General features: G+C 41.3%; 1 protein-coding gene across 3 annotated transcripts in view; it reads right to left on the reverse strand.

Annotated features, from left to right (window-relative positions):
- cita (citron rho-interacting serine/threonine kinase a) overlaps positions 1-19,406 on the reverse strand; it is a 30,649-nt gene that overhangs the window by 9,291 nt on the left and 1,952 nt on the right. The window contains exons 5-33 of one of the 3 annotated variants that reach the window (XM_058054524.1): positions 18,468-18,569; positions 16,300-16,442; positions 16,034-16,127; positions 15,748-15,954; positions 15,389-15,542; positions 14,185-14,374; positions 12,136-12,241; positions 11,521-11,664; positions 10,881-11,000; positions 9,022-9,192; positions 8,899-8,952; positions 8,769-8,822; positions 8,507-8,647; positions 8,227-8,352; positions 7,754-7,849; positions 7,522-7,638; positions 6,563-6,672; positions 6,043-6,217; positions 4,517-4,714; positions 3,771-3,824; positions 3,113-3,310; positions 2,656-2,849; positions 2,426-2,561; positions 2,203-2,307; positions 1,872-2,012; positions 1,586-1,693; positions 1,110-1,302; positions 708-869; positions 71-94 (exon numbers count right to left, since the gene is read on the reverse strand). In XM_058054524.1, the coding sequence (XP_057910507.1) occupies positions 71-94; positions 708-869; positions 1,110-1,302; positions 1,586-1,693; positions 1,872-2,012; positions 2,203-2,307; positions 2,426-2,561; positions 2,656-2,849; positions 3,113-3,310; positions 3,771-3,824; positions 4,517-4,714; positions 6,043-6,217; positions 6,563-6,672; positions 7,522-7,638; positions 7,754-7,849; positions 8,227-8,352; positions 8,507-8,647; positions 8,769-8,822; positions 8,899-8,952; positions 9,022-9,192; positions 10,881-11,000; positions 11,521-11,664; positions 12,136-12,241; positions 14,185-14,374; positions 15,389-15,542; positions 15,748-15,954; positions 16,034-16,127; positions 16,300-16,442; positions 18,468-18,569 (3,817 nt within the window). Of the gene's footprint in view, positions 1-70; positions 95-707; positions 870-1,109; positions 1,303-1,585; positions 1,694-1,871; positions 2,013-2,202; positions 2,308-2,425; positions 2,562-2,655; positions 2,850-3,112; positions 3,311-3,770; positions 3,825-4,516; positions 4,715-6,042; positions 6,218-6,562; positions 6,673-7,521; positions 7,639-7,753; positions 7,850-8,226; positions 8,356-8,506; positions 8,648-8,768; positions 8,823-8,898; positions 8,953-9,021; positions 9,193-10,880; positions 11,001-11,520; positions 11,665-12,135; positions 12,242-14,184; positions 14,375-15,388; positions 15,543-15,747; positions 15,955-16,033; positions 16,128-16,299; positions 16,443-18,467; positions 18,570-19,406 lie in introns of all 3 variants that reach the window. The other 2 variants (XM_058054526.1, XM_058054525.1) reach the window with 2 other exon arrangements.

Raw genomic sequence — 19,406 nt, forward strand, 5'->3', positions numbered from 1 at the left:
CAAAATGAAGATGAAAGACATACTGTACATGTATTTGAGAAGACCGACAGTGACATGACTGCTAACTTACTTTCAAAGGTGACCCTCCTCTTTTCTGCCAGGAATAAGAGGAAAGAGACAGAAAGGAGATAGCAGTCTAACAATAGCTAGGTGACAGTAAAACACACAAACACACACACACACACACACACACACACACACACTTGGAGGCCTGCATTACAAAGTAAAGCAATTGACTTATCACTGATTTAGGTGTCTCTGATGGGATCAGATGTAATTACACCATTGTATTTAATTGAGTCTTGGTTTGTGAACTCATTGATAAAAAAATGTAATACAATATTGGAAAGCTCATCCGTTATTCTTCCCTTGTGAAACAGGCCCTGGCAGGATTTGAATATTAGCTGGATGAAAACACAGTGATTTGAACCTGAAATACGGTTTTCTTCAAGCAACAGATTTGTTCAGTGTTCTAGATTTACCAGGTCCTGAGCAAAGATTTCCACTTAATTTAACATTGAATCCTGCTTTGAGGGACAGGCCACAAAAGAAACAAACACACACCACACACACCACATACACAAAATGGGCAAACAATGGGCCCACTTATTTTGACAGTGATAGCATAAGGATGAATCCTACTGTGACAATGGTACACCTTTTTTTTTAGTCTGAAGATCTGCCCAATTGTGTGTAATGTGGGTCACCTTCAGGTGTGGACGTTTCCTTCGAACGGGTTGAGGGGTTAAGCAGGCCACAAGGGTTAGGTTGATGCTCTGGGGACTTCACAATGGCTGACATGAGGATTTGATGGCGAGCCTGGGCTGGCGTGGAAGGAGCCATGTGATCCTGGGCTTTGAAATGAGCTGCTATATATCCAGAAAATGTAAATGACCAAGTACATAGTCAGTGCATAGTCATACTAATGTATAAGTAGTCGAGCAAGGTGCTGCTGTAATAACATTTTTTCTGCACTACATAGTATTTATACAATCAATAATGGGTGTGATATAACAGAATTTCCTGTCATTTTTACACTATTAAAGCTGTACCAGACACACCTCTTGAGCTGACCGGAATTTAACACGACATAGACTGTCACGACCTACCCTCTTCCCTCAGGGATCGGAGCTCTATCCTCATCTTCTGAAGAGCCTCCTCCAGCTCTGCACATCTTGAGCGCTCATTCTCCAAAGCTAGCTTCATGTCGCTGTACTGCAAAGGAACTGCCGGCTGAGACTGAGGAGTCAACGCCCCGTTTGTTGTGGTGCCGACATCTTCACGCCGCCGCCCAAATATACCCTGTTTGGAGAGCGAATGTGTTACGTACTGTAGATTATAATAAGACCACATTGTATGTCAAAAAGTCATGGAGAGAACCAGTCAATACCCTCCAAATCTCAATTTTCCAGAACACACAGACATCCTGAGCGACCTTGTGCATTAGTAATAACCAGGTGCCCCAATTTCTTTGTCCTTGTGGGCATTTGGATGGCCCCATCCCACACCAGGTGAAGTGCAGGTTTTAAAGGCAATATAACCAGTCTATTAGGACATATTGTAGTCATGAAATATTTGTGCTGACCTTCTTTTTCTTGGTGGGCTGGTCCATTTTGGCCTGAAGGAAATCAATGAGTTTGGTCTGTTGGGAGATGGTCCCCTCCATCTTTACCTTCTCGTGGGAATATACAGCCTGCAAAATAAAGCTGAATTTCATATCCTTTCAAGGACACTACTTAGGATATTTTTCTTATTTGCTTGTATGGTAAATCCCCTAGGAATCACTTTTGAAAGACCCATCAACAGTTATAATATTCCCAAAACAATAGGGAATATCCAGTTGCTGTTAAGATATTGCACCGAATATATACCTGTATATTCTCCAGTTGGTACTCCAGATCAGTCCTCTCCGTTTTCAGCATGTCAGTCTGGTCCAGTGCATCCTGTAGGCCCTGGGTCAAACGGAAAATGTGGCTCTTTTGGAGATCCATCTGCTGCTGCAGCTTCCCTTGCTGTAAATATAGCAGCAGAAGATACTTGAAAGAGGAATTGTGATTAAAACAACACAGCCATGCATATTTATGGTGCATAATGGAGAAGAGAAATACCATAACAGATGCGTGATATATCTTTATTGACATATTTGTGTAGAAAATGCTTCAATTCTACATTGTCATAGTACACCTGATCTGAATGATTTACCTCTTCCATCAGCCTCTGTTTCAACTCCCTCTCAGTCTCCAGTTTCTGCTGCAGGCTGCGAGCATTCATCTCCAGCATGGCATGCTTCTTCTCCAGATCATTGAGCTGTGACAAAAAAGGATGCGCACATATTCTATCCACATGAGCACAACCTATTTGATTGCATTGAATCAGTATGTAGAGAGTGGAGTTATTTAGAGGACAGTGTAATCTGGCAACTCACAGTATCAGACAGACTCTCAGCCTTGAGTCTCTGCTCCTTCAAGGCCTGCTGCAGGGCTAATATCTCAGCCTTGTGCTCTTTGACTGCTAGTTCTACTGCCTGGCGAGACTCTGTGCTACGCTGGTCTGCACGTAGCCTGTGAGAAGCATAGTAGTACCAGGCAATGAAAAACATTTAGCAAACAAAATAGTCACTGTCATTTAGAACATTCAAGAATACTTCAGCCTTACCTGTTTTGCTTTTCATTATCCAACAGTCTTTGCAGTTCCCTGGTGCGTCTCTCAGCCTGGCTTTTTTCATCCTCCAGGGCCCCTCGCCAAGCCTCCCACTGTCTCTCCTTTTCCAGGAGCTCATCATTCAAGGACTCAAGCTCCACCACCTGCTCCTCCAGCATGCTGCACGTGGTCTTCAGTGTCTCAATGTTCTAGGAAGGTACAGGTTTTGTTAGTCTCATGTCTCACATGTTTTGGAAAAAACATGTTTGGTGACCCTACTGCTTTTCCATTTGCAGATATGCAGGCAAAAAATATGTATGAGTTAGTCTTTCCATGGATTGGTGCTTGTAAAATACATATTTTCTTTCTATTCCACTGTTTCCCCTATTATTACAATGCACCCTTCTAGCACATTACAGCCAGGGGCGCTGAAAATAATGACTTTGTTTAGTCCAATATTCGGCAGCATTACTTGTTTCTGGTTGTTGAGATGCATTTCACGGTCTGCCACCTCTCTCCTGAGCCGGTCCACCTCCTGGCTGAGCTGCAGTTGGTCCTCCCTCTCATCAGATGCTTCATCAAGTTGTTTGGACAGGTAGAAGTTCTGGCGGTTCAACTCGGCATTCTCCTGACTCAGCTGGGTAAGTTGCTCCTCCAAGTCAGTGATCACCTGAAGCAACACCAACAATCATGTGAAGATGACAATGATGAAGAGAATATCTACGATGCTATACCAAATCCCACCAGGAAAAGTCATATCTTGGGCATGTGGCGTTCATAACAAGCCCTTTCATCAGCATGGATGAAGTGTCGTGCCCGAAGATATAACAACAGCAGAAGTGACTGTAATGTAGGAAGCGGGGTTCGAACCCCCAACCCTCTGGTTTCTGCACAACCTGCTCTACCTCATTAGCCGCCCATTAAAAGTGCATGTCATGAACAAAGACAGTAAACAAGCAGCCTGGGGGAAGTCTGTGTTAATTAAACACCACCAGCCTGGAAGTATTCACAACAGGAGATGACAGCTGTATCTGTGCTTCTGGCTTAATTATGTTTTGAGCACATTACTGTATACAGTATATTAGATGTCATATTTACTGTAAATTAAGTGACCTAAAAGCAAAACTTACCGAGCAGCTGTCTCTCAGGGCGTCAAACTTTCGCTGAATTTCATCTCTGTGATTCTGTGAGAAAGAGAAAATATTTTGAAAGAGGAAAAACAAATGACAATGTATGTCCTACATAAGGGTGGGCAAAATACAGGCCATGGGCCACATCAGGCATCTGGCTTAATCCGGCCCACTGGGCATTTCCAAATTCCTTTATTTTATTTATTTTCCTTTATTTTATAACTCCAACATCAAAACTATTGTGTGCTATTGTGGCACACTTGAGTTGCCAAAACAGTCAGATGCAATCTGTAGCTCATCCAAAAAAAAAAGCAATCCAAGCAACACTACACATCACCACACATGTAACCGAGCTACCGTACCATGTGGGCATTCAAATACATATCTGCGCACAAAATCCTGCTGCAAGGTATGCTGGGTAGTTTGTAGTACTTTTTCTCCCAACATTTTGCAGTGCTTGTCACATTTTTGCTTGATTGCAAAATATGTCTAGGAGGTCGCCAGAGAAGTAAACAAGGAGGATTTAATATGTAGTTCATGTTGTTGCCGCTGGACTACCCAGCAGGCCTTGCGGGCATTTGGAAATAACAGTTTTAAGTTATGTGTTATGTTTAGCGCTTTGTTGTTTGTCATTCTGTTTGATGATCACCAAAATATAGACAGCCCCTCTGCCAATTTTTTTTGATGATGATGATGCTTAACTTTTGAAGGATGTTGCCATTTTGTTAATATGCTTAATGTCTTACCCTCAGAGCAGTTATCTCCTCTTCGGCCTCGGCTGTGGTCTCCTCCAGTTCAGTCTTGGCTTGCTGCAGCTGGCTCTCCAAGGCGAGACGAGCTGCCTGCAGGCTGCTTATCTGAGACTCCCGCTCCTGCAGAGAGAGGGTCAGCTCGGACACCTGTCTCTTGATCTCCAGCTTTTCCTCTTCGTGTTCTAAGCCCATCTGGAAAGGAAACACAACAAGGGTAAATGTGTATTTATTACTTTGTAACTATGAACCTGAAAAAGATTCTATTTGCATATAATTATAGACATTTGCTGTAACCTGTCCAGAGTAGCAGATGGTAGGTTTGTTCTGAACATCTGAACAATTTAAAAACACAAGGCGATATCAGATGTTAACTTTTACAAAACAGATGAGCCGTAGAAAGTCCTTTTGGAGCAAGTTTGGCTAATTTTTCGTTATCTGTTTATGATTTTATTGTCTGCACGCCTGCTTTAAGATTTCCAGGTCCAATTAGTGTTATTGCAAATATGATAATATATACAGTGCAGTAAAAGTTCTATGTTTATGAATTTAGGGGTGTCCCAATGAGATATTGATATTGGATAGCAGCCCGATATCAGCCAAAAAACAAAAAACAGTATTGGCCTGCATCAAAAAATCTCAGACAAAAGCAGTCCCTTCATGATGATAATGGCTCAATGTCGGTATCGGCTGCAATATCGTATCGGAAGTGAAAAGTTGTAACGGGACACCCCTTAATTAAGTTAGTGAAGTCAAATTTTGGTCATTAAAAGGAATCAAACCCAAATTATCCATCCATCCATCTTCTATACTGATTATCCTCATTAGAGTTGCAGGGGTAAGACCCTGGAATGGTCGCCAGCCAATCACAGGGCACAAGTTATAATAAAATTATAACTTGAGTTATAACTTGTACAACAAGTTATGAATGGTAACTTGTAGTTATAATTTCATTATAACAGGCAATGTGCCCTGTGATTGGCTGGCGACCATTCCATGGTCTTACCCCTGCAACCATAATGAAACGACCCTAATCAAAATAAGCGTGCAAAACAGAACAGCATGTGCTTGTTTGAGGGAGCTGTTCTCCGTTTCTCCACCAAGCGCTAATCCACGAGTTACTCATTTCCCTCAAATGAATTTAAATCATCTTTTTTAGTTTACGTTCTGTCGTTTTTGTTTCTCCCATTAAAATTCTGGCTTGTTTAACTTTGTGAAGGGGTAAACTTGAAAAAAAAAATCAGCACTATATGTATGTATATGGCTATGATATTTAATATATCATCAGTAGGGACAAAATAGGTCTTTTATCTCACTCAGCTAGAAAATTGTTGCGTTGTCAAAATTGCTGTCTTATATTAATTGTTTACCTAAAAAGGCTATGAGCTCAGTGGCCGATCAGCTGCCTCAATCGGCTTTGCGGACAGTAATATTGTAAAGCTCCACTCAATGCCACCTAAAGAGCCTTACTTAATCTTGAGCAGAAAGATTCTGCCCAGTGCTTCATTTTCCCGTTGCCTCACCTCCCGCAACCTGCTCTCCAGCTCCATTAAACGGGTCCTCTTGGTCTGCTCTTGCTGACTCATCTTCTCTAGGTGTTCCTCTAGTTTGGCATTTTGAGCCTCAAGCTTGCCAGCCTGAGACTCCAAATAGAACTTTTGCTGTCTCAGCTCTGAGATCATCTCCTCTTGGGCTTTCCTGCGTTAAACAAAGTAGACAACGATCAAACTACTTGTGTATTTATCTAAAAGAGATATACTGTCATTTTAGACGAGAAGTAGAAATGTATGTATGTATTATCTCAACAAAACATTGCAATTAACAGTTATATGACCAAAAAAAAAAACCCAGCAAATATTTATTCAGAGACAAGCTGAAGTGGCATTTTCTGTATGAAGCATGAGCCATGCTGCATCACATAGAAGGGAGCATAGAAAAGTAAATGCACCCTAATGAAGCAACTGGAGGCAGGAGGAAACGCCGTCAGTGTAGGTGGGAACCCTCATGAAAGCACAATGTGGGAAGAAGGCCTTGTTAACTCACATATTTTTCTGGGTGTAGATGCTGCTGTTAGCGGCGAGCTTGTTAGCCTCTGACAGCTCGGCAATGCGCTGCTCCAGGTTCTTCATCTTAGAATCCATAGCGTTAATGGTCTGCAGGAGGAGGAAGCGCAATATGATGGTGGAAATGACATTCAAATCCGACTGGTACCAAATCCCGAGAGTTCAGGAATGCACATATATTGGCAGAAGAGGAATCGGATGGTTTTTCTCTTGTAAAATCCTCTTAGCTTCCCTTAAAGGTGTTGCTTGAATCTTCTACTGTCAATGTCAGAAGACTACCTTTAAAAGCTTCTTAGCTGCCTCAGTTCTACCACATTAACCAGATTAGGACTTGAGCCCAGACTTTACAGTGCAACATGATGTACAGTACAATTTAATCAGTCTTCAAAGTGTAATACAGGAAATACAGCAATACAAGAACACAGACTGAATACTGCTGTTGAATTGAAAATAAGAAAAGTAGGGTTTGCCTTCATTCACAAATTAATACTGCTTTTAGTTGGTTGACCCATTTCTAACAGCTAATATATATATTAATATAGAGAACATAGAAACATGTACCATATGTGTAAAACTCCAGGTCAATTACTTAAATTTCTGTGCAAGTACGTACGTATACCTAAGACAATATAAAAAAAATCGCCTTTGAAACTCCTCTTTCAATGCATCAAGAAATCAATTCATTCTTTTTGAATAACCCTGTATGTACAACAAAGGAGAGATGTCATTAAAAGTGTATGTCATTCTGATTCATTACACATGCATGTATTCTTTTTCATCTTTGAGTATTTAGAAAAGCAATGAATATCATCGTTAAGTGGGTACATACAGTCCACAGCACACCAGATCTGCCTAGCAATGACTGTAACTTTGGTTTGGTTATCTGTATGTAACATGTGACTTGTATGCAAAACCTAGAAAGCATGCCATATTTCTTACTGCTTTCTGCTCGCTGATCAGTTTGCAGTTCTCTCTCGACTCCTCCTCTTGCTGCGCTCTTCTAGCCTCGAGGCTTTCTTTGTCGGCCAGGTCTACCTTCATCTGGGCTTCCAGAACCTTGATTGGACAGAGTAGGTGAATGTATACTTAATACGAATATCAACTAAACAATCAAGGTATTCAACTAGTAGGCTATCGAGTTCTGTCTGGGGTGATCATAAGGCTACTGTACCTTAATTTTATCTTCAAAAAGTCTCTCCTTTTGGACGAGCTGGGTTTCCATCCTCTGTGCTGTAGACTGAGCATCCCTCAAGTGGTCCTCTAGTTCCTGGAATAAATATGGTTAAAAAAAAACTTAATTAATTCAACAAGCATATCCTCATTCACAGTAGATATCACTGATGCACCACCTATGACAAAAATTCACAATACAAAGAAAGTCAGTACTGTACATACACAGAAAAGTCGTAAATCCACAAGACGGTGGCACCTGTTCATGTTGACGTTGGTTAAAGCTACGATCTATACGTACTGAGTTGATAAGCTGCCATTTATGAGGGCTGAGTTAGCCAACGCATGATTGAGCTCTTGGAAAGGAGCAATGAACTGCAAGAGGTCTGGATGAGTAGGAGGGATGGGCAGGGGGTGAAATTAGGGGTGGAGTGGTGAAGAGTATTAAGGAAGTCTTATCCGTAGCTCTCTCACCAGGATCTTTTCAGCCATCTGCTGGATCTGCTGGGATTTGGTCTGAATGTCATCTTTCAGCTTATTCTCCCGCCGCTCAACCATCTCCAGCCTCTTCACCTGGTTTTCTAGGGTCTTCCTGCCCTCCTGCTTACACGGCAAAATGACAACATAAGGCCAAGCGCACATGGCTTCTAATGTAAAGGAGTTGGAGCGGAACAATTATAGTAACATGACGTGTCGAACATTTCTATTTCAAAGAAAGAAAAGCACAGTGCAGCGTTTTTGTCTAATGTGCTACCTCTGTCTCTCTCAGGCGCCGTTTGAGCGTGTCGCTGGAGTCGCTTTTGCCTCGCAAGCGTTCCAGGTCTCGTTCCAGGCGTTCTTTGGCCTGCCTGACATTTTGCAGCAGTTCAGTGGCTTCTGTGCTTGCTTTCACTGCCTGAGGGAAGTCAGGGGGTCAAAGGCTAGTCAGTAGACACAGCTCCATATAAGTTACAAATGTCAACGATAAAACGAGCTATAATATGATTGTAAAGAGGAATATTAATAAATAAATGTACCTTTGACAGTTTGTCTTGGAGCTCTTGGATTTTCACCTGTTGTTCCGAATTAGTCTTGACGAGTTAAGAAATACTTATTATCAATAACACTCCAGTACAATGCATATTACCTTACAAAATGTAACTTTACCTTTTCAAGTTTGGAGAGAAGCTCCTCCACCTCTGCTTTACCTTGCTCTTTGGCCTATAAACCAAATAATGTTTGATTTCACCCAATTTCTAACACCTGCAGCACAGTTGTGGGAGAGCACACCTTCTGGATTCTCTGCTGGTACTCCACCGCCTTCCGTTTGAGCTCCTCGCTTGTTTGTCTTGAGTCTCTAAGTTCAGATTCATAGAGGTCACTCCGGCGTCGGGCAGCTGACAGGTCCTCCTCCAGCTGCCTGATGGTCACTTGCATCTCTTCCAGCTGGGCATGGTACTCCTAACAAGATAGGCCACACACCGTCGTCATTGACAGGGAAACACACAAGGCTCACTGGACACGAGATTAGGTACAGCAGCATATTCTAACAAGGCAAATCAAACATATAACATTGTGGGGTTGTGACTGATGATGTCAGAGAGTATTAGCAATTATTACTGACCAAATAATTCTGCCATTTATCAAACATTTTTCCCATTGAAAATGAATGAGCCAGTTTTCAAACTTCCAGCATTCGCTCATTTTCCAACCAATTCCAACCATGCCACTGTGAAACCATTCCACGCATTCAGGGCTCTCAAACTGACCATTTTTAATTTTGGCAAAATTACCTGACATGACAAACCTTTTTGCTTGATGCAAAATTCCCACTTTACTCACTGCTAGCATTATCATAGTGCCATTTTCTGCCATTTTTATGAGTATTAACATACGCAGACACTGCTAGGTGTTGCATGCTAGCACGCTAACATTAGCATAGTAGCATTTTTGGCCTTTTTTATGAGTAGAACTCATTTACACTTTGTGCCAACAATGTTAAGTATGTATGATGACCAAAATATACCAAGTATTATTCAGCTGTTGCACACCACTGCAAACAATGAATACATCTTTAAGTACAAGTACAAGTACTACAAGTACACTTAACTTGTCAGGACAACTGGCACAGGCATTAAATGCTTTATGTGCTTTTATACGACTCACCTGGGGAAAATAATTATTTCAGAGGCATGTTGGGAACAGCATTAAAAAAAAGAGAGTGCTCATTGCTTTCCTGACCAAGATGTGCTGACACTGTTTCCATGTGCAGTGGGGGCTACAAACGCTGCAGTGCTCTGCAGCAATGATTGCTCTTCCCCACAGAATCCAAATCAAAGATAAGGCAGGGAACACAAAACCTTTTATAATAACTCGGGGTTTCCGCTACATGCAGTTGAATGCGGCGCACCGCCACACCTTGAAAATGAGTGTTTATTTTCTATGTGAAAACAATGTTAAGTAATACATTTTATGAATGGACATACTGTATATACTATATCAGGAATGTCCATTACGGCGAATGCAAAGGGGTAGTATTAAGTATTAAGCTAACATTAAGGCCCCCACACGATTCGCTCTGGGGCCTCTGTGGCATAAAAGTGAAGAGCCACACATGGGTAATGCATCTTTCATCTGTATTTTTCCGATTACAATAGGTATTGTTGTTTTTCTACACTTGAGTTTATGAAACTATACTCTAATCCCATTTGAAGGAGGGTTTTTACAACATCCGCCGTTGTTTGAAACTCTTACAAAGCTTGTGGCCAAAAAGTCATTGTCTAAAACTGTCGGTGATGAGTAATGTCGGGTTTAAATGCTTCATTGAGTCCATCGAACCTCGCTTCCGTATGGCTATTGTCAATAAAACTATACACCAGATGCATCAAGAAGTACTGTAAATGGTTGAGTTTTTCCTCATACATACTGCTGCTTTAATCTCACTTTGAGTTATACCGCTACCTGCATATATAACGCTGCAATATCAGAATGGGATCGGAAGTGAAAAATTTGGACTGGAATAACCCCCACCCTGTACGAAAATCTATGATTTACAAATAAGGAATCCTGCTTTGCAGAAATGCACTTATCGCATTTGGGTCTGGAACCAATTAATAACGATAAACAAGGCATTACTGCACTATACTTACTTGCTCTTTAATTTCCTGCAGCTTGTTGCTCTGTTCACGGATATCGTGCAGCAGCTGCATGGCTTTGTCATCCTCTCTGGAGACTTCCACACGTGCCTCCTCCAGGCTTCTCTTTAGGCTCTGCAAACACAGCATATAAAAAAGGTATATCTATTTATTTCGTACAGGGCACAGAAGTACAACATTTTGTGAAAGAAGCATGATTTGGTTTGAAGGTTTTCTTTAAATGAGGTCTGAATTTAAAAATGTGTTCTGCGTCCGATTAAAGATGATACATGCCCCAACTTTAAATTTTTATTATTTATTTAAAATAATTTAAAGTATTTACTGTTTACGCTGTACATTATGTTGTTCATATTCAGTGTCATCTATTTATTCTCCATATTATTATTTATCTTCATTTGTCTCTGGGATTATTCAGGAGCCAGGCAACGACTGTAGACCATCCATCCATCCCTCTTCACTTTACAGAATTATGTGTTTGCCACTGAAGAGCTATTTGGTTTGTGCAAACAACATGACTTCTGGAAAGATTTTACTGAAGTATTTGGGCTTTTGCCAAGGCCATATCAGAGAATGTTTGTGAAACTCATGCACAGAATGTCTGGAGGGATTCAGAGTTGTGCGTCATATGACTCACGCTGCACTCGGTGATGTAGGTGGCGAGGTCTTGCTCGAGGATGCTCCTTTGCGTCTCAGAGGCCTTCAACTCCACATCTTTCTGGTGAAGCACTGACTCCAGGTCAGTCATTTTACGTTGGAACCTGGAAATCTCCTGCTCCATCTGAACAGACGAGATTGAATAAATAATGTGGCTCTGTATTGATCAATTCAAATATATTATTACAGGAAGAGGGATTGGACCGCTGCAATAACAATGAGGAGAAAACGTAAATACAGTTAACTCAAAGACAACAAATCCCACTGAAAGGAAATATATTTGTTAAATATATTTGTTATCCAACTGAGGATGTGTCGCGAACCATTGATGTTCTCACATACAATATGAAAAAATGATCTGAAAAATGTCTGATCTGCGTAAAAACACAGATTTAAGATATCTGATTATTTAGTAAATTCATTGTTCGTGTTCAGTAAACAATTTTCAATACGTAAAGTCAGGTGAAAAAGCATTTTCACAATGACAAAGTATTCTGCTTTGTCATATTTCCTCTTGCATTACGGAGCTGCTCCTGTATTTGAGTTATTTAATACAAAATACAAAAGGAAACATTAACGGAAGAAAAAGTCTCACTTTGTGACATTTGTCTTGGGTTTCTTGTAATTCCTTGCTTTTAATATGAAGTTTCTTTTCCATGGAGTTGGTCTTTGCAGGAGAGTTGAGGCCTGCAGACACCGCCCTAGAGCAAACAATAGCATAAACAAATGCTCACAAGTACAAAAAAAAACAACAACAAAAAAAACATGACCTCATATATTTGATTCATGCACACCATTTTATGCTTATAATTCCAACATTCTAACAATCTAGGTCACCTGTTTTTAATCAAACATAAAAACACGTGTACTGTAACTAAAATATAGTTTCTAATCCAAACTAAATGTGTTTTGTGTTTTATGCTTGCACCACCACTACGATATTTTAATTTTAGCCTTGAGAAGACAGGTGGGAGTTATTAAAGAACACTAAACAATACAACATTACATCTTGGCAATTTTGTTGTTAGTTGATGAGAGACATTGTCACTGAACAGGATCACGACCACTTGAAAATTCTCGTTGATCTCCCCCATGTTCAGGGGTCACTCCCTGGGGGGCTATGAAAGCTGTCACCCTGGCCATCTGGCTATGTCCATTCATGTCAATTTGACATAATGGCTGTGTTATTTTCAGGTCTCAATTTAAATGTTAGACCATTTACCGCACAGCTTGAAAGTACCCACTGTTGTTCCAATTCCCATTCATGAATGGGTTAAAAAGCGTAAAAAGCCTCTTAAAGTGACAATTAACTATTCATATGAATTTCAGATTTCTACCTAAATGAGAGGAGATATTCACAGAGGAGTCTAAAACGGCATACGAGCTGCACAGCAAAAATTAATTTAAACTACTAAGGCACAGAGGATATCTGTGAGAGTTTGAGGCACGCTGCTTCAGGGATTTTGTTGAGTTGTACTAATGAGCAGTCAAACGGATTCAAAACAAAAATGACAACAAAAGGAGGATTCTACAAACCCCCAAAACACACTATTGGCATTTCATAACGCCCAGCTTTCTCGAGTTAATTTCTTTTTTTTTTCTTCCTGGTAAAGCAAAAAAGACAGCCCATATGCATATGCATGCGCCCACACACAAATGTGACATCCTAGGAGCGTTGTTCTCCACTTAATCAACTACTAGAGAAGAACACCATGAATTTATGAATGCTGGTGTAATAGCAAGGGGCAGGGACATTTAAAGATGGAGAAATAAGAAGCGGCATATAGATGAAGGAGGGTATTTGTGGGAGGAAAAAACATCACAGTAGTCACCGTAGAAATAGATTCTCTCCCCCAATTTCAGCTCTCATCCCTTTTGCTGTCTAATTTGCTAACGCCTTTTCCTCCCTTTCTGCAGCTGCCATGAGCTGCAGTATCCAGCACCATCAACTGCCACGCGGCAGCAGGAGTCAAACGTATCTTTCTGGAATATTACCAGAGGTGGAGAAGTCAACCATCAGGGATCATTATGGTCCCAAAACCCATGCTGTATTCAGGATGCCATTAAGCAGCACAACACAGACGGGGAGAGCACAATACAGCAGACAGGGTGAGAACGTTGCTCCGTATGTGTGTGTATGTGTGTTAGCGTGAGTGGGATTCCACCTCTCAGCGCACCTCATTGACACACTCAGCTGCATACCAATCAGGTACAGACGGCGAGATAACACAAGCTCATAGCATCTGGGCCAATAATTTGCTCTTTCTGGGCATCGCATCAACTACATGTGCTCTTAAACAGACACACAGACACAAAAGAACTGCAGGCAAGGGAGCAACATAGAATACAATATGTGCCCCCCCCCCCTTGTTTGCCTCATGTAAGCCAATACAAGCCAACAGGCATGACAATAATGGCACACATCACTGCCCAACACAAGACTATGGGTCACATAAAACAAGGCTACCTGGAATTTGTTGCCAAGGTAATGAGGAATGTGGAGGCAGAACGGTATCCAATGGTGGCATGGGGTCGTTAATTAACAAGGGTGCATTAGAAGGGTCCACAGGAAAAATAGGGGGTGTGTTTGCGGTAGGGGTGGGGGGAAAAGCCACCAAATACACACTTAACAGACTGAACTTACTCAGTTTTGGCCAATGCTGTCAGTGCTCTGCTGAAGAACCATCCTAGAAAGGGGAGATCCTTGCCCTGGAAGCCCACTGGGGGAGCTCCTCGCTTGGCTGCTGAGGCTGCCCGGGGGACTGCCTGCTCCGGCTCCTCAAAATTAGAGGTGTCATCTTCAGCATGCAAAGCAGGAACGAACGGAGGCAGAACTGCAGGGAGAAAGAATTAGAGGAGGGAGTGAAAAGGGGCAATGAAAATGTTTGCCGTGGCAAAGAAGCTAGTTTAAAAAGGGGGTGGGGGGAGAGGGGGAAGACAGGAAAAACGGAGGGGAGGAGGAACCTAGCAGAGCGGTGTTCGCCTAGAGTGCGGTAAGTCGCACGTTGATGCACATGCTGCCTCTGTCCCTCCCTCCTCTTGCTCGCTCGCTCACTCACTCGCTTGCCCTCTCTCACTGCAGCAAAGCAAGCTTCTCATCTTAAACCACATTAGAAGCATAAAGCTCAGCCTGCATTCAGTTAGAAATACATAGGGTGGCATTTTGCATTAATGCATAACTGCCTCTCTTCTTTTCATAGTTTAGATTGAATACATTAATAAGTAAATAATTCTTCCAAATATAAACACTCCCAAATAATAATATAATTCCAAACATTGCATCACAGTCGATGCCAGTGATGGTACTGTGGATTTTAAACAGGCAACAACATTATCATTCAGTGCAGATGAGAATGCTCCAGAAGAGAGGACCGGCATACCAATGTTTGCTAATAATGTCAGAATACCAAAAATAAAGTGTTGATTCATCTGAAGACATGAGGCCTTTCGCATAGCGTACGCACTTGGGAATCTCAGCATTGTTTGTCCGAATGTGACGAGGCTTGACTGAAAATGTCCCTCAGTGTGAATGCTATGCGTGTGATTTTTCTCACAGACGCTCAGCTGAAAATGTCAGCCTCTTCAGCGTCCTTTTCTGTGTATTCAAAGCAGCATCGGCTTTCTTTGCAAATCCGATGGCCAAAAAATCGATCTGGCATTGAAGAGTTGCAGGACTCATTCACTTTGCTTCCTGCTTGTTTCGCCTCACAAACAGATGGCACTTTGCCAACATCTTGCAATGCAAAGTCTGTTGTAAGTGAGGAACTCCAGTCGACACACTCATACCGTGTTGTTTGGGGGCAAAAATAAGAACACTAACAGAAAATTCACAGGGAGAACCTCCTTACCTTGTCGTAAATTGTTCCAGTCCACACTGGAGAAAAAGGAGTGGCACCTGAGACCCTGAAATCCCAGACGCTCTTGAGCTCCACACAGCAAGCTCTGCACCAGGTCTACAAATGGTTTACTGGCACACGGCTCTGCTGGAATCTTCAGAAACTGCTAAAGCCAAAGAATATGTACCAAAATGTTAGTTATTGCGTCATACCCTAAATAAACAACATAGACAGACATCTGGTCATTACACTTACTGTAGAAGAACTAAAAATGAAAGAAAATATGACCAATATCTGATCGCCAAATCTAAGAGGGGTGTGCCAAAAGTTATATTTTGATCAATCCTGAGTGTTGTCAAACGTAAAAGAACCTGATAGTTGAGGATGTTGTGGACAGTTTGCGTTGATGTGCCTTTAGAGAAAGGCAAACTTGAATAGATCATCTCATAGGCTACGATCCCCAGGGACCACCAGTCACACTCCACCCCGTAGGTGCTGTGAGGGCCCCCATTCATGGCTGCCAAGACCTCAGGAGAGAGAAAGTCTTGCTTTCCCACGGGCACTGTGGGGGCTGCCACCTGGAAGAAGGGAAATCAAACGGGCGCTTGTCAACCATTGTGACATTAATACATTAAGCAAACTTGATAATCCACTTACTGTTTTGTTAGATGTGAGCCTAGCAGCGGATCCAAAGTCTGCCAGCTTAATGTGACCAGTCCGATCAATGAGAACGTTCTCTGGCTTGACATCCCTGCAAGTGGTTATTTTTAGAAGAGATTGGGTATGCCACCATTTGTGAAACTTTTCTCTTGCATTACAATGCTGCATTTCCCCTGTCCATTTATTGTTTTACGAGCCTAAACTGCTGGCTAGCCTATGAAAACATTGAGTCTCACATTACAATTGAGCAATTAAGACCTCACCTATGAACATAGCCCAGCTGGTGGACAGCGTGAATGGCCTCCACCAGCTCAGCCAAATAGAACTGAGCCATGGACTCATCAAACTGGTCCTCGTATCGGTTGAGCAGAGACAGAAGGTCGCCACCTGGCAAGTACTCCATTGCCTAAACACATAATTACATGCAGTCAGAAAACGGAAACAAAATAAAACTGGGTTTAATATGGAGACTGAAAAAAAACAGCCTCATATGCTGATGATACATTCTAAATGCCCATAAGCGGGACTAAATTTAGAATATGCAACTGTAGAACCACGTGTCTGAGTACATCAAAGCCCAACTCTGTTCTGATTATAGGGTGTCGCTCATTACACATGTGCTTATGTAACATCAGATCTCATGACAGATTAGCTATGATACTGCAGTCAAACGATGGTTCTTCAATAACCAAAACAGCAAATGGCAAATCCTTGCCAACAAGTGTGTCTGTGATCATAAGCATCCAACAGACACACAAAATAAGTCAACCATTTTGACGTTTGCAAGCATAAAATCCAAATTTGTCTGCCAATTTCCTCCCTCTGTTGTCTGCAAGCAGATATGAAAGGTTTTTGTTCAGGCTGATTTGAGCTATACGGCAGCAGCCATAACAGCCGAGAGCTCTTGGTGCATGAATGGTCTACAAGTCTGAATGAGCAGGAGCATTTTGCTGCGTTACCTAGCAACAGGGAGACTGGGTGCCTCTCTAACGCACGGATAAAGATGGATGCTTTGTATTTTCCTCCATGCTCAGCTGGGAAGCAGGGTGAGACAGGGGGGCAGTAAAGAGAAAGCAAGGAGGATGAACGATGCAGACATAAAGGAAGGTGCAAATATGAAGATGAAAAGAAGGCAAATAAAGGGCAGAAAACGATTAAATAAAAACAGAGTTTGGTTTGTTTAACTGTTGATGGTGATTAAACCAAATGCACTGTTTACCATGTTCAGCAAGGACAATATATTCATCTCATCTATTTCAAAGCTATTCTCTCTATTGTCCTATGTTTGTAACATAAATCTACATTTTGAGGGGGGAAAAAAATCTGTTTTTAGTTGGACTATTTTCGTCCTTCAACACGAAAGCGTTGCTTCTTTTTAAAAGTTGCTCCTTGCAGTTGTTCACTTCAGGTTCCCTGCCGGAGCAGCTCATGTATTATTCTAACTGATCTCACCATTCACACTCTGAAACTCAGAGCTGTGGAAAAAAAATACCCTCACAAAAGGTCTGGTAACTGCTACACCTGATACACAGTAGCTTTACTTTTACACTCTGGTGATCAGATCATTTCATGATGGCATAATCCCATTATTTTCAATCACAACCACCATCTAGAATAAAGATTGTATTGTAAGGTCTACTCGAATGTTGTAAGGATGATGAGGAGGTGGTCGATCAATCAATCTCTTTATTGCAACAACATTACAGTGAGTGACTTTAAAGTTATTTCATGTATAACACCATCAACATCGAACTGTCACTGTCTAGGGGTAGAACTGATATGTTTGGAATTGGCCTTTCTATTTTTAAATATGAAAAGATTTAGGTGTTTCAGGTCAATTTACACCTGAAGAGAAAGTATTACAATTGGCAACATTTGCGGTATTTGCAAAGCAGTTCCATCAGTTATCCAGTGGAGAATTACCATAGCCAAAATGTCTACAACAAAATCTAATCAAATTGTATTCATTATCTTATAAAGAACAGAGCAAATTATATCTATAAATTAAATACCATTCTAACAACTTATTAAAAAAAATAACCATTATTAGAGCCCTGTAGACATGAAATAGCATCCCTATAACATCTGCCGCTTTAAGCATAACATGCTCCTGAGCTAACTATTCAGATTTTTTTTTATTTTTTTTTTAGATCTAACCTGGAGAAAGGTTTTCAAACAGAGTGGGGAAAGACAAAAACGCACCACTTCCACAACTGTTTTTCCCCACTATATCATGTCATGGTAATGTAACCCAAGGTAATGTCTCATCAATGTAATATTACTGCCACCAAATGACCAGAATACTACACATGACTTGTCTTTCAATATTTTTGGACCCATAAAAGTCCGTAGTCAACCATGAAAGATGTTCACTTAATTAATTTATGAAAAGCCGCAATAGTGATAGAGCGATGTTCGAATATAGTCTCACCAGGTAGACGTGATCTTCATCCTGGAAAGCATAGAAGAGCTGTGGGAACCAGGGACTGCAGTTCAAAGACAGAATCGTCCGCTCCTCTTCATGAAAAACAACCTGAATCAATAAGGCACAGAATACAGTACGTAAGTGATAATGCAACAAACAGTATATACTATACATTCATTCAATGTAAAACCTCAAGTCTCTTGCAACACCAACTTCAGGGAACATTGAGACACATAGCAATCGCCTTTAGGAGATTTTTCCCTCAATTAGCCCCCATTCCAGCTGTTTTTATGGGCAGGAGTTCATTTGCAATGTTTCAAAGAGAGATGCATTTCTTGCACACAACAGTTGCTCATTGCATTGCTCACTTCACATCTCTTTCTGTCATAACTCATGATCTGTTCTATCTGGGATCTGTTGGATTAGTCACATGGAATCATGGAGCACCGCTGTGAAATGATGCATCCACATTTGGTTGAGTGTTCAACTCCACAGCATCCTCCAGTGGGATTTTCTCTGATTGCAGCTCTTGACAGTCATTCCTCTTTTTATTTTAATGCTTGGTGGGAAATTCAATATTAGGTATGCAAGCAAGAAGACATGGGGCACGTAAACGGAGTTGCATCATGGAGGTTCAGTGCTTTGCTCATGTTGCTCAAGAGCATTTCGACAGTAGGTAGGGAGCAAACTCCAGTAGATTATCTCCAACAACTACAGTAGGTTCAGCGCATTTTTCATCCTGGACCATAACCAGAGTATTGACTGATACTGCATATTTTTCGTATATTTCAAGCATACATGTATTTTTAGGAGTGTCAAATGATTCCAAATTATAATCGCATTAATCACAGTTTTGAAATGAATTAATCTCAATTAATCAGCACTAATCACTATGTCTAAAATATCCCAATTTTTACTGTATATTATTGAAAGAGAGGTAAAAGA

The sequence above is a fragment of the Doryrhamphus excisus genome, chromosome 18 (genome assembly GCF_030265055.1).
Source record: "Doryrhamphus excisus isolate RoL2022-K1 chromosome 18, RoL_Dexc_1.0, whole genome shotgun sequence".
In the NCBI taxonomy this organism is placed as follows: Eukaryota; Metazoa; Chordata; class Actinopteri; order Syngnathiformes; family Syngnathidae; genus Doryrhamphus; species Doryrhamphus excisus.